General features: G+C 42.6%; 2 protein-coding genes across 2 annotated transcripts; both read right to left on the bottom strand.

The window, feature by feature from the left end:
• Positions 1-1,197: 1,197 nt before the first annotated feature.
• On the bottom strand, positions 1,198-6,198 carry LOC112574872 (uncharacterized oxidoreductase YajO-like). Its single transcript, XM_025256194.1, has 9 exons — positions 5,969-6,198; positions 5,474-5,623; positions 4,747-4,892; positions 3,809-3,962; positions 3,465-3,638; positions 3,000-3,097; positions 2,469-2,641; positions 2,024-2,163; positions 1,198-1,781 (listed from the first exon to the last, which is right to left on the bottom strand). Exons 2-9 carry the CDS (start codon positions 5,588-5,590, stop codon positions 1,671-1,673), a joined length of 1,113 nt encoding a protein of 370 aa, XP_025111979.1. The 5' UTR covers positions 5,591-5,623; positions 5,969-6,198; the 3' UTR covers positions 1,198-1,670.
• Positions 6,199-7,315: 1,117 nt separating this feature from the next.
• On the bottom strand, positions 7,316-12,065 carry LOC112574871 (uncharacterized oxidoreductase YajO-like). Its single transcript, XM_025256193.1, has 9 exons — positions 11,609-12,065; positions 10,800-10,956; positions 10,283-10,428; positions 9,862-10,015; positions 9,523-9,696; positions 9,044-9,141; positions 8,620-8,792; positions 8,219-8,358; positions 7,316-7,923 (listed from the first exon to the last, which is right to left on the bottom strand). The coding sequence occupies exons 2-9, from the start codon at positions 10,914-10,916 to the stop codon at positions 7,813-7,815; spliced, it is 1,113 nt and encodes a 370-aa protein (XP_025111978.1). The 5' UTR covers positions 10,917-10,956; positions 11,609-12,065; the 3' UTR covers positions 7,316-7,812.
• Between the last annotated feature and the right edge of the window lie 3,071 nt (positions 12,066-15,136).

The raw sequence follows: 15,136 nt of genomic DNA, 5'->3' as shown, positions 1-15,136 counted from the left end.
AAAGCTCCAGGGTTGTCCATGGGACATATTTTTCTATCCCGTCCCATCCCGTCCCATGGCAATTTATGCCTGTCCCATCCCGTCCCATCCCACGGGACGTTTCCCATGGGATTCCCATGGTATTAACAATCCTATGGACAACACTGAAAACCACTTTTCGGCTTTTGTTCTATAATTCCTGCTACTTCACATACAATAGATGATTCAGAGGAAAGATTTAAATCCTTGACGAATGAAATAACAGTAAATTTATTTTGCAATATCAAGTATCGACTACCATGGGAAATACAAATGTGTGCTGTCCCGTCCCATCACATCCCATGGGACGTTTCCCATGGGATTCCCATGGGATTCCCATTCCTATGGACAACACTGCAAAGCTCACTATGGCAGCAGACAGAACGGTGTACAGATTATTTTATACCTTTAATGATGTATTATCAATGCTCCTCTGCTTTTGTGAGCTGTGTAGCTGTTGACTAGTTCCTGACATCAGTGTTTACAACAACAATCATATTGTGTCCGACTGTGACCGTGTTATGCTTTTTTGTGTTGTTTATATTCTTTTATTGACCTCCACCCGCATTATTTCTCGACTATTTCACATCAAACATGTCTTTATCGCCCCTTTGAATCCATCGTCAGAATAAGATCGTCCGGAGCCGACGATAGTAACAAGAGTGATAATCTTTTTCTGTCCCTCCATCTCTTGTTCTTTCATTCTCCGGCATCTTACTATCCCGTACCTGAGGTCAGCGTGACCCAGTTAATTGCCAGACATTTGGAGTTCTCTTATCTTGAAGTCAATGTGACACAATGTTGGACAACAATGGTTGATAAAAGGAAAGTAACTCTTGACTACTTGCAGGAGAGTTATTTTATCGAAGGAGATAAGCAACAGAAAGGTTAGTTTTCAATATTTTTCTGTTAATTTGTTTTCCATGCTACGCTCCGTAGCAGCCTTGGCCACCCGCCCACACCTCCAGGCTCGTAACCTTATTAGTTTTCTCTTTCGATGCATGAGTGATATTAGATGACTGCTTCCTGACCTACCGCTGTCACCATGACTACGGTAGCTGAGACAGATGTGTGAGAAAGTGTTATTGCCGTGAGATGTCTGGCAGTCGGGTGTACACTTCTCTCTTCCTCTCACTCACTCACCACACCACATACTGAGAAATATAAATAAACTGTCAATCATATTTTTTCTCTATTTTATTCATTGTTGACAGACACCAGACAAACTGACAAAGCGACACCACCCCGGGTACCTCCATGCGACTCACCACAAACACATCAGAGAGGACCTACATGCAGCATCGAGACACATTTCTTGAAAATATGAGGTGTGCTCACATCTCAAACAAATCTGGACATCCCGCTGTTAACAAATGGGAGAGAAACAGACATAAGTTGCTATTTCATTGGGACAAATGTCTTCTTTGATGTCTAGATCACTAAATGTTTTAACTACAGTGAACTATGGAAGAAAAATGTTCAATCAAGAAATCCCATCACTAAGGTCTATGTCGTGAAAGGCTATGTAACAAATCATTGCATCCATCGTAAGTAAAAACAGACTTCCATGTGAAATATTTTTGTTGTAGTCCGACAGCGAATAAAGTCTAGTAGCAATCCAGAATATCAGTAGGATTGTGATATGTTTACAGTTAGAAGCTACACGGAGGGTTGAAGGGGTTGACCCGATCCCCCATGAACATGTCGGCCATGCTGTAGGGGTAGGGCTTGTCGGGCTGCGACACCTTGTCCAGCTCTGCCATCTGAAACATGAACACACACGAGAGAAATAGATAAGGAATAGAGAACTGTAGACTATTTCCGAGAGAAAGCAAAACATTTTTACTTTGTAAGCATAGCACTTGTGTCCTCTGCAGAAAACTGTCTTAACAATGGTGAGATTTGAACTTATGTGTTCAGGACCGACAGTCAGTGTCTTTTATCACCTGTGACATCAGTAAATGGAGTAACAAATATTACAGGTCAAATATCTGTCACGTGTTACCTCTTCCGAGGTCAGTGTCCAGCCGGTGGCAGCTCCCATGTTCTCGTCCAGCTGCTGTTGGTTGAGGGCTCCAATAATGACGGAGGCAACGATGTCCTTTTGTAGCAGCCAGCGGAGTGTCACCTGTGCCATGGTTTTACCTGTGAGACAGCCATATAACTTGACTTGAAGAAAGTTTTTCCACCTAAAGTTCACCTGAATAGGTGACTGGCTCTTAACAATTAAATAAAAAAAGACAATATAAAACAAAAATCTCCAGATTTTCAGTATGGCCAACTGAGTCAAGATTCTACGAAGGATGGCCGTCTCTTTGAGGAAAATTGCAATAGAGAAGTCCGTGCGAAGAGCTATAGACGAGGTCTCAACAAACTTTACAAAAACTCTATCATTTATGTGGCTATTTTATAAATTATTTATAACAGGAACTATATGTAAGAATCCTCACCACGCTTGGTGGCGATGCGTTTGATGGCATCCAAAACATTCCAGATGCGGTCATCCTGTCGAAGCTTATTCCAGTTTGGTGACCCTCCCAGGTTACTTCCTTGCCTCACTGCCTCCCCCAGGCGTCCTGTCTCCGGCGGCTTATCTCGTGTTACTTCTCCCGCCAACACTCCTCTGCAACAGTACAATCGGTTTCTAACTTTCCAAAGAGGGGAGGGCACCAAAGGGAAGCAAATCTTCTATGTTGCTTCTTCAGATCTCTACAGTCATGTGACCTGCTATGACAGATGACTGACTTACAAATATTCTTTCGTGACTTGAAGCTGCTCAAGGTCCTAGATTTTCCTCTTGGCGAAAACTGTCAAATCCTGTGAAGAGCATTTGGGGAAAGGATAAAGCTGTTACTGATTCTTTTTAAATATATGTAATTTAAAAATCAATTTATATTGTTTTCATTTTCCGATGTACTCGTGGTATAGTCGTTCACTGGCGGGTAGTGACAAGAGCACAGAGTCTGGAGACAGTCATTTACCCGCTCAGTGGACTCCATGGCAACACCGCCAGGCCGTTCCCTTTGCAAACTTGAAATGCCTCCCACTCGGACGCCCGCTCTTTCAGATTGTAATTTTGCTGCAAATCACAAAGAGTCAGCATCAGTATCAGCATCTTCTCATGGCAGTGCGAAATAAATATCTCAACCTGAGTCAAGATCACTTGTAACAAATTTGCATCTTCCTCTCCTTTGTCAAGTACTGTGAATTTCGCTTCTTTTTTTGTATTTTGTGACGAATGTGTAACTTCTTGTGTGTTTCTAGCTGCCATATGCTCATTATTGCAGTATAGAGTAACTATAAAGTTGTATTGCATTGCATTGTAACTAAAATGTTAAAAGCCAGATAGCCTGCTAGGTGACATTGCCCATCATACGAAAAACTTTCTTGAGCATCCGAGTAACTAAAAGCAATGAGAAGTGGAAAATATTGCAACTAAGCCCTACCTGGAGGGACACGACAGGTTCCAGTCCCAACTTTTCTTGCACCATGATCCACTTCTGCATCTGCCACCCCGACAGGTTGCTGGCCCCCAGGTAGCGCACCTTGCCACACCTCACCAGGTCGTTCAGGGTCCGTAAGGTCTCCTCCAGAGGGACAGCAGCATCCCAGAGGTGGACCTGCAATAATTTACATAAAGAAATATTTACATGAGAATTTTTATTCACCTTCTCGTATTTGTGGGCAGATTTGTGTACGGAACGTGGGCAACAATGTGTCATGCAAGACCATCATTGTTGTAAACAAAAGTTACCTGTATCTCTGGGACAGAATGACAGTAACAACACACCTGGTAAAGGTCGATGAAGTCTGTCTGTAGACGGCCCAGACTCTCCTCCACGGCACGTGTGATGTGTCGGCGGCTGAGTCCCACCTCGTTGGGGTTGGAGGGGTCTGTGGGCATCCGAACCTTGGTGGCGATGACGAACCTGTCTCGCTCTTGTCTGCAAAGTTATGTAAGGACTTACTGTCACCACCTATCATAAGCTTAATTCTTTTACACGTAGTAATATATTTTTATTTTACCTATCAGCTCGAGATTTTATTTCTTGAACACAATAAAACAAAGTTGGCCCTACAATTTTTGTATATTTGTTATTTGTATATGATGGATAAAGAAGCAATGTTTAATTGTCACAATTACACGAGTAACTAACGCAGCAAAATTAGAGCAGAAAAATGTAAAAATATTTAAACAAATATCTATCAGAAATATAAAAGTATAAAAAATATTGAATAAAATCAATAAAATAGATAAATGATAATGACAGGTACACTAGTTTATGGACGAGAAATTCCGACTAAAGTATACAATGTTTTCATTTTAGCTACATTCTTGTATAAATAAATAAAATCTTCAGCAGCAATAAACCATATGATTTCGAGCCAAAAATATCCGAAGCTTATATATAACAAGAACATGTAAACAGGTGTGAGTATTGAAATCATTAATGAAATAGCTTCAGTTTCATCCCGAACAGAGTGGACAATAAAGTGTAGACAATCCTTCAACAGGTAATTTAGCCCTGAACTGTAATGTTATCTTTGACTGCATTCTCACCTTTGACACCAGTCTACTGCATTCTCACCTTTGACACCAGTCTACTGCATTCTCACCTTTGACATCAGTCTACTGCATTCTCACCTGTGCGATAAGTGTCCTGTGTGCCGAGCCAGTCAGACAACTATAGCGAGCATGTCTACTCAATTTATTTAGCTACTGCTTACTTTTTTAACCAGGTACCCAGAATCCTCTCCGACACCTTTGGGCCGTAGACATCGGCCGAGTCAAAGAAGTTACCTCCCCACTGCACAAAGCGATCCATCAGTTTGTGTGCAGCCTCCTCTTCTATGTTGTCAGCTAAAACTTGTAGCTGCCACAAAGTGGAAAATATAGTCATTGTTGTTTGTCGCCAAGAATAAAGCAAACAGGTAAAAATTAAAGTAACTGTACAAGAAATATGTCGCCATATTACCTTTTTACTAACTCCACAACAAACGGTATTCTAGGACTTTCTATGAAATACAGCTGTGTATTAGAATCTTTAGATAACAATGAAGACAAACACAAGCAGAATATAAGAATCAATGTGATATATAAAGACAGTGACAAATAATCCCAGTTGTTACTGTTATTGAAGATTTTCTTATGTTGATGTTTCTGCAAAACTGCTTTCGTCTGCACATCGCTGCATTTGCTGGGTTTATTTGAATGTGGATGTGCAGGCCTAATCACGATAGACTAGGAGGTGATGTTACACACATTACAGGAAACGAGCCTTGATGAGTATACTGGACTAACACATTACAGAAGCTAAGTCTTTAATATAATATTTTATGCCAGAAATATGACTTCAGCAAATGGACACAGTACATTGACACAATAAACTAAACCAACACTAAAGCCAGAAGAGCTCGTGTGTCAGGCTAATCAACAATGACTGTCGATACTCACAGATGATGACTTCCCAAAGGTCAGGGTGCCCAGACACATGTTGGAGACCTTTAACCCCGTCTTGCCAAGGAATACCAACGGACATTTTGACGACTCAGGAATTGTGCTTTCCGTCATCTTAATTGTACAGGTGTGTTATTAGACCTGTGACTGAACATACAAAAAAATGAAGATGAGTATTGATAGACACATTCTCGAGTGCACACACACACATAGAGAAAGAGAGAAACAACACACACAGACACACAGCCTCGCGCTTGTTTGCACACACACACTCTTTCTCACTTTTTCTCTCCCACACAACATTGACAGACATACACACAGTCACAAGCTCAAATCACCTAGTCTCTCTCACTGTGAAACACACAGACACACAACACTCTCACACACACATCTGCGTTTGCACTTAATGAGCTGACACACACAAACCAAGCAGAATAATTACATAAAACACAATCGCAAACACCAGAAATTCTCGCATCACTAGGCTCGTACCTGTGTAGCGATGCAGGATGAAGTTAGTGAGATGTGTAGTCGTCTCCTCCGCTCCTACGTCCTGCCACACACACAGACTGACAGACTGACAGCAGCAGACGACCAGGTGCTGAAACCTTACTTTTATATGGCTGTCGGTGTTCTCTTGTGGTGCACACTGTGTAGCACCCGCCTGCTTCCTCACTTACTACACCAGGACGAGAACAGCAGTCACGTGACAGCGATTACCTGTGACCGAGTTGCTCGGGACAGTGCTTACGTTATCAATGTTCTCTTGCAGTGCATCGCCTGAGGGTCAACTTGTCCGTTAAACGTTTTGGTCTCGACACGACAGGAATGTTGTGGACTGAACCCACAGACACTGAGTCCATGGAAGTCTGGCTTGACACCGTTTTCTCTTCCTCGTCATGCTGTAGATATTTGGAGTTTACACACACAGGTCAAGATAAGACTATTTGTGTCTGTGTGTGTGTCAAGGTGAAGTCGCCCTGTAACCCTTCTCACGTCGTTGTGTGTAAGGTTATGATTACAAATAATGACCTGATCATAAAGATTAAACTAACATTGCATTGAGACTCATTATGTACTGAAGGTAAAGTAAAAAATTAAAAATGTATTCAGAAATATGTTTTATACACGATAGCACAGAGGTTGTAAGCTGGAACCAAACAAAGGGCGAATTGCGATGCAAGGGAAAGAACTCGTTAATTATACCACGTCGTCCGCTTCTTTCCCTTTATTAGCGAGCCTACTCCTCTCTTCCTTTTTGAACAGAGCAGCGAATACGACAGCTATAGCACAGCTGACTATTTGGTCTATTCCTTCTTGTTTAGATATTACAGTGTATGAAGTGTTTATTACAGTGACATAAGGGGATAAGACGAAAACAAAACCCCAAGACAAATAAAAGGAACAAGTGCATTAGGAGAAACTTAGGAAACAAAGATACTGTCACAGTCACTCCTTAGTTCTTACACAGCTTACATCCCTCGTTTAGTTATTATAACCAGTAGGGTTGGTGTAGTGACTAATAATGCAGACATAGTGACTAGCTTGTTAAACATAATGACTAGGAAGGTAGAGTAAATAAACAGATAAACTGTTGTAACTAGCTAGGTCACTTTACAGTAGCCTGACTGGCAAAGTGTCTGTAGTGAGTCACTAGCACAGTGAATGCAATGACAGCTTGTTCTTACAGAAATGCATAAATGTGTGTGAAAAGAAGTTGAAGTAGTTAGAAAGTTCTCTAAATGAGTTGTTTGGCAGTCGGGTGCAAGTCTTTTTCCCTCTCTTCACTCCGACTACTGCAGTATCCATCCAAATACCAACAAAGTCTCAAACATCTCCTTTTTTTTTTTTTTTTTTATTCAGTTACAGACAGCTTTGAGACAAATTTATGTTGGCGTGTCATTATCAACCATTTAACTGACAGAATGACACAACTTTGTCTCCGTGTCCCCAAATATTCATGACAGACACAGACAACAAGGGTTATACATGAACACACATTGACTATAGCCTGTGCTCACATCTCACACAAATTCAACCTGGCACTGTCGATGAACTACTGAGACAGAGTGTATATGTCATGTTCTTTTCCTAAAATATTAAATAGTTGATCGAAAGCAGGCTATATAGTCATTGTTTGTTACAAGTCACAGTCTTGTCCGCATCGAGCATAGTACACTTGCTCTGGTGGATCCTCCGTCCTGGAGCAAATGGTCAGTGGTGGGAACAAGAGAATTCTGAAGTTCCTGATGCGACATTTTTGTACTAATCTAATAAACAAATAACAGTGGTGATAAAAATTCTTAATAGCTGGTAATAGAATACTCTGAACACATTTAAACGGTACACGGAGGGTTGTAGCGGTTGACCCGATCCCCCATGAACATGTCGGCCATGCTGTAAGGGTAGGGCTTCTCGGGCTGCGACACCTTGTCCAGCTCTGCCATCTGAAACACAGACACATACGCACTGACAAGAAGGGCAGATGAAGAGGCAAGAGCACTGTAGACTACTTCTGAAAGGAAGCTGACGGCCCCTACATCGTACAGTCAACGCAAAGTATTGTCTACAACACACATTGAACTTTTAGAGTATTGCATGAGTCGTAGGCGTACATCTCAGACAACACCGACAGGTGACTGTGTGCCCCTAGGGACCAGTCTTTGCCCTTTATAACCTACGGCATGAGTGAGTGACAGCAACACACATCACTAGTGACAAGTCGGTCACGTGTTCACTTACCTCTTCCGGGGTCAGTGTCCAGCCGGTGGCGGCGCCCATGTTGTCGTCCAGCTGTTGTTGGTTGAGTGCTCCAACGACGACAGAGGCAACGATGTCCTTTTGCAGCAGCCAACGGAGCGCCACCTGGGCCTGACTTTTACCTGTCAGACAGCAACATTAGTTCATTTGAAGACAGTTCGGTTAAGTTCTCCTGAAAGGTCGATTCGTTGTTTAGAACTAGGTTTTAAAAAAAGTGCATTTTCAAGATGTCGACTGGGTGAGTCAAGACAAGAATTCGCACAATGAAATATTCTCGTCGTGTGTTGAGGGCAACTGTGGCTGTAAAGTAGGTGCTAACAAGTAGACCGCAAGAAGCGCTAGACACGAGAAGCTCAGCAGGAACTGTAGACAAGAATTCTCACCACGCTCCGTAGCGATGCGCTTGGTGACATCTAGAACATTCCAGATGCGATCATCTTTTCGATGTTTATTCCAGTTGAGCCACACTGCCTGGTTGTTGTCCTGCTTTGCCTCCTGCCCCAGGCGTCCTGTCTCGGGTGGCTTATCTCGGGTAATTCCTCCCGTCAACAAACCCCTGCAACAGAGCTAGCCGTTTGTTTTGGACTGTCGGAAGATGAACGTGTGTGAATAGGCCGCAACTCTTCCTTGGTTTTTTTTTCTCCACCCTCAAGATCTCTTCGTTCATTTGACTTGCCTCAATCACTGACTAAAGTTAAAAGATTTTTTTGTGCGAGAGCTTACCAAGAGCCTAGGGGTCAAATCGTTCACATGCTATTGACCACTAATACTCAAAGAGTTGGAGGTGGCCTGAAGACATGAACTTACCCGTTCAATGGGCTCCATGGCAACACCGCCAGGCCGTTACCTTTACACACCTCAAACGCCTCCCATTCGGATGTCCGCTGATGTAGGTTGTAAAATTGCTGCAAACAACATCACCCACATTGCAGCACATCAGCAAAAGTCTTTTTACATGTCAGTGAAATGAAGTCCTCAGCCTGAATCAGGTTTACACAAAATCTTCATTTGACGAATTGCGTTTGAGTTTTTAGTCCTTTCTAAAACAGATCGTGTTTCTCTTACTTTTTACGTTTTGAAAATTGTCATCTTTCTGTATGTAAACACTGTTTCTTACTAGACCATCTGCTTATCACTGAGGTAATGACATTAATTATCACTGAACCGTCAGGTAGGTAAAATAATTAAAAGGCAATTGATAGCTGATATCGTCGAGCGCACGAAAATATTTCTTGAACATCCGAGTAGCTAAAAAAGATGGTGAAAGTATTGCAATTGAGACTTACCTGGAGGGACACAACAGGTTCCAGTCCCAACTTTTCTTGCACCTGGATCCACTTCTGTAGCTGCCACCCCGACAGGTTGCTGGCCCCCAGGTAGCGCACCTTGCCACACCTCACCAGGTCGTTCAGAGTCCGTAAGGTCTCCTCCAGAGGGACAGCAGCATCCCAGATGTGAATCTGCGAGAATTTACGTGGAAAGATGTAAATGTTCACTCCTTGCTGCTGGTAAGGCATCTGTTGATGTTTATAGACAGATTTGTGTATGGAGCGATATAATCAATGCTCATCATTGTTGTAACCACATCAACCATCTGTCTCTGAGAAAGATATGCAATGCCACACCTGGTAAAGGTCGATGAAGTCTGTCTGTAGACGGCCCAGACTCTCCTCCACGGCACGTGTGATGTGTCGGCGGCTGAGTCCCACCTCGTTGGGGTTGGACGGGTCTGTGGCCATGCGAACCTTGGTGGCGATGACGAACCTGTCTCTCTCTTGTCTGCAAATGTATGTAAGGACTTAATGTCACAGACTGCTCATTTGACACTTTCCGCATGTCACGAGCTTTATTTATTTACACAAGTATTTTCTGAAAACTCAGCACTGCGCTGATGTTTCCGTTTTGCACAATATACCAAGTCTTATTAAACAACAACATCAAACATGTCTACTAATACATCGGAATAATGTGAGAAAGTTGTGATCCTCTCATATCCTCTCCAGCTCACCTGTGCTTGTCTACTTAATTTCTTTTACTGCCTCTTACTTTTGTAGCCAGTTGCCCAGAATCTTCTCAGACACCTTTGGTCCGTAGACATCCGCCGAGTCAAAATAGTTACCTCCCCACTCGGCAAACCGATCCATCAGTTTGTAAGCAGACTCCTCGTCGATGTTGTCTGTTAAACTTGATAGCTGTTACAAACGATGAAAATACATTTAACTTAAATATTTTCTGTGGCTGCGGTCATTCGAGAGTTGGTGTGCTGCTGCGTCTGTCTCTGTGGTTGCTAGGTTCATAGGGATCTGGGTCTCTAGGCCAGATTGGCCATTGATAGTGAAGGAGTGAGTTATGTCAGACCTAGGACACCAATCGAGCCTGAACACAGTATTCAATGATGCCAAAAACGTACTTTTTACTAACTGGACATAGCCAACCCAGTAAATTAAATGAACACTATATATAGTAAAGGTAAATGCTCCAAATGAACACCAAAGCTAGCTACCAGCAGCCAGAAGAGCTCGTATAAGTCAGGCCAATCAACAATTACTGTCGGTATACTTACGACTGTTGATTTCCCAAAGGTCAGGGTTCCTAGACAAATGTTGGAGACCTTTAACCCCGTCTGGCCTAGGAATACCAACGGGCATTTCGACGACTCGGGAATAGTGCTTTCTGCCATCTTGATAATTGTACAGGTGTGGTCAAGGTCTGACCTGTGACTGCAAATTAACAAAAAATAAAATAAAATAAAACAATTAAATGTCAGGATCCCAATAGGATGCAATACTAATGAACTTGAGTGGTTCACGGGATCTGGGATAGCAAATATAGAAAGGGAATCTAGCATGGTCCTTTCCTAATCTTTAGCTCCTCATATCATTGACCTGTTCTACCATCTTTTCCTCGCCATGTTTAGGGCCAGTAACAAAATGTATTTCTGACAGACAGCTGCTTGGTGGAGATTCTGTTTTACAATGGAGGACACAAACCTTTAGAGCAGGAGCCTCCACAGGACAGAGAGACTTGCTTTACTATAGTACACCTGTACTTACAATCATTGCTGGTCATACACGCACACACACACACTCAAACTCGTTCATTCCTTCACACACTCTCTCTCTCTCATAAAGGTCCTTTTTAATTGTTGTTATGATTGTATTATGTTCTAAGATGTGTAATTATAGTAACGGATGTTTACACCCTTGCTGAAGAAATAAAGAATCAAATCACATCACACACGTACATACACATACGCACATGATTTAAAATATTCTAATGTATTGGAGCACAAATCAAAGACATCTATCAAGGCAGGAGTATTATCAAATAGAACATTAAAATTTCAGAAATGCCGGTATGGTAAGTGTGTACCTGCACAGTGCTGCGAAGCACGACCAAGTGAGCGATGCTCGGTTGTCTCTGCAGCTGCTGGTGGCCTGGTGTACACACACACAAACACACAAACACACAAAGAAACTGCAACAGCAACACAACGATGGAGCCGCTCTCTTATACCACTGTCAGTGTTCTCCTCAAGTGCGTAGGGCTGCTTAGCAGATGAGTGGTGACCGAGTTACACTGGAACTTGTTGTTATCAATGTTTTCTTGCAGTGCATTGCCGCTATCAGTGTTCTCTTGCAGTGCATTATTGCTGTAGGGCCCTCGCCGTAAGGTAGACAACTGCTGACACGGCGTTAAACTCCTAGTAACCTTTAGGGTCAACCCGCCCCTAACACACCTCTCAACATGATCGTTTGGAGTTTTGAGGACCACATGAAAGTAAATGTAGTCAACATCTGGTGAGGTCTGCGCTATAATTAGTACCTGACCCCGCGTGACCTTCTGCACTATAATTAGTACCTGACCCCCACGTGACCTTCTGCGTGCTATTTGTGACCCGGTCCGTCTTGACCTTACTACCAGGTGCGCTAGCGAGTGTGACTGACACAAACCTTGTTACCTGGAATGTTCCGTGCGAGAGAGCGCATGCGTGACATAGATGTTAGATGTTTGTAGATGCTTTGTATAATGTTTATAAGTCTTCAGAGGAGGTTGAGAAGCTGCAGCAGTCGAGCGAAAGTGAGAGGAAGGGTCACAGGAGCCACTGCGGGTGTGTGTCGCCGCTAGAGGTTGACGTGTTCTCCCTCTGTCGCATTTGTTCGTTTGGTTGTTTATTGTAATTTCTAATGGCTGCAAAAATTTTGCTTTGCTTTTTATTTTCACGGATTTTAATTTATTTGTTGACACCTAGTGTATGTTAAGCAGCTTCATCATAAAAGTGTATTTTTATATTAAACTTAAATTTATTTATTTTATGTGAAGGGTAATTACTTACATACATTCTCATCCCATGCAGGTGTGTCTGGATGGCGGGCTGAGACCGGTGTCAGAATTTTGTGTACATGTGACATAGGAATATGTGTGTGAGGTAAACTTATTATTGTTTTACGTGCCGCCCCCACAAGCACTTGTTGCTAATGGTTTTAACATAATCTTATAGTGTGCGCTGAATATCAAATGACTAATTCCTGACAAGCCTCCGTAACAAGGGTGAACTGTAACTGTCTGACTCAATCTGTTTAATATCTGCAGACAACAATTTATATTTTTGCAAAATTTATATTTCATATTTATGCAAATTATTTATAATAATTTATGTTTTTATATTTTTGCAAAGGTTGTCTTACTCAACAGTCTGACACACACACACACACCTCTGTGAAAGTCACTCACACTGAGTCTTTCATTATGTAACGATGAACACATCACGTGACACAAATACACACCGACAGAACTTTATGTCTTCATTTGTTCACTTAATCTTTTTATTCATTTTTTTATTTTTTTGTTTTTTGCTGCGCAATGAGCATTCTTCTGAATGGATACCTGCGCATTATAGACATCATCATCATCATCATTGAGTTGTGTAGGTCTCGTGTTGTCTCGTGTACAATGACGTCTTGTGGGCGTCATCTGTTATACGTCACTCGAAGCAGAAAATGACGTCATACATAAGACTTTGTGTCGTGTGTGTGTAATACGTCATACGTTGTGTGTGTGTGAGAGAGAAATCGTGCGTATCTGAACCAGACTATGCAAAAACCCGATTCAGGGATATTTTGTCTGGATATTTCTGGAAAAGGATGTGCAAGGGGAGTCATTACTGATCATTACCCATAATTTGTCACCAAGAGGCTAGCCGGGTGGGAGTACGGAAAAGAAGGTTAAAAAAAAAAAAAAAAAAAGGTGTGTTGGGGACGGGATCTGATCTCACGGCTACCGACAACTTATAACTTCAAAGAAAGTCCTTTCCTTGTTGTCCTAACGATGGCGCCGTCAAATATACTCGGTTTAGAAAAAATCCCGAGACTAAGCTAAACATTTGTGTTTGTCTCACCTACTGGTTGCTAAAGAAAGGAAAGGGTGCTGTACTTTGAAACATTGTCTGACGGGAAAACAGTTCCAGTCTTGACCCTGGCAGTTCCCCTTCCTCTCAGATTTTATCTCATCGAATGTCTCGCTTCAATAAAGGCTTCATGACCAGCCGGCCAATTTCCGGTAAGTGGATTATGAAACTGCTATCTTAGGAAATAACGATGATGATACATTGAGTGGGCTAACTGTGAGTGGTTTACTGGCTCTAGGCTCCTAGAAGAGCTTTTTCTTGTCACTGGGCCAAGCGAACGTGGAACTGAGAGCTGCTATGAAGTAGTAACCACAAGGCTTTATATCAGTTTCATAAGGCTTGATGTAATTTATATCAGCTGCAGGTAATTCTTTTCCGAACTGAAAAGGACGAAATGAATGTCTCTGCCCTGTGACTTATATGTCCTGCATGTCTCCTTTACAAACATTTCGGAACATCTGACTGCAAAGGTTCGACAGCCACAAACAAATCGCAAACGTCTCACTTTCGAAGAGGCGAACCATCTGTGATATCATTTGTTTTAAATCGGAGAGGGAATCAACACCACGATGCCCAAACAATAAGGAAAGTGGAGAAGAGAATACCGAAGAAGAGGAAAGATACATGGAGGAGGATACATGGAAAGTGTGGACAGCGCTGGTGTGATTAACTCCCCATGGGGCTTTGAGGAACCGTGAAAAATGGACAGAGCTGGTGGCGAGGTCACCGTTGGTCAACGAGCATGAAAGCTGGGGGTCACATGACAGTGATTTGTCACTGGCCACCTTACAAACTCAGCTTCATCTCCATGTTCCGGTGAGATGGTCGAGGAACTCGGGAAAATGTGCTTCTGGGGAAGAGATGGAGATGAGAAATGATGTTACAAAACCAGATGCGTAGGTAGAAATAGTAGGTTGCCATGAGAACGCTGCGGTAGGTAGAAGTGGTATTCGAATATTAACGTCTGTGTGGTAGACCTGTAAGTCCAGATGTAAGTGTGCTTTCAACATGATCATAGACTTACAAAATGGTGGAAGCAGCACACACACACACACAAACCCACTTATCTTTTTAGTCTTCTTTGTCCTCCTAGTGCCGCAACCATACCACCCCAGCGGATCCGGTTCTGGGCCGAGGATCGATCTCCTCCTGGTCTGTCTCCGAAGCCTGCGTTTCATCTGTGGGTTTAAGTCCAGAGCTTGTCTCGTTAAACAATAACAAACCCGTTAATGCTTTGTACAAAGCCAGGATAGTGTGTTTTCACGAGCAAACCTTCGATGTCGCAGTTGAAGATGTGAAATATTTTCACGGGTGAGTCCCGTGCTGTGTCCTGGTGACCGTTAGCACGGACACTTCGTGTCGCGTAGTCACTGGGTCAGTGAAACTTATTCTCTCCCTTGTCTTGCTTGTGTCTTGCCGTCCACACAAAGTCCTCGACATTATGGGATAGCAATTGTCATGAACTGTGGAGGACCGGCCATCTTGTCACTTAT

This window comes from Pomacea canaliculata, linkage group LG11 (assembly GCF_003073045.1).
Source record: "Pomacea canaliculata isolate SZHN2017 linkage group LG11, ASM307304v1, whole genome shotgun sequence".
Lineage (NCBI taxonomy): Eukaryota > Metazoa > Mollusca > Gastropoda > Architaenioglossa > Ampullariidae > Pomacea > Pomacea canaliculata.
Note: the sequence above shows the minus strand (reverse complement) of the source record. Positions and strands in the feature narration are given on the sequence as shown.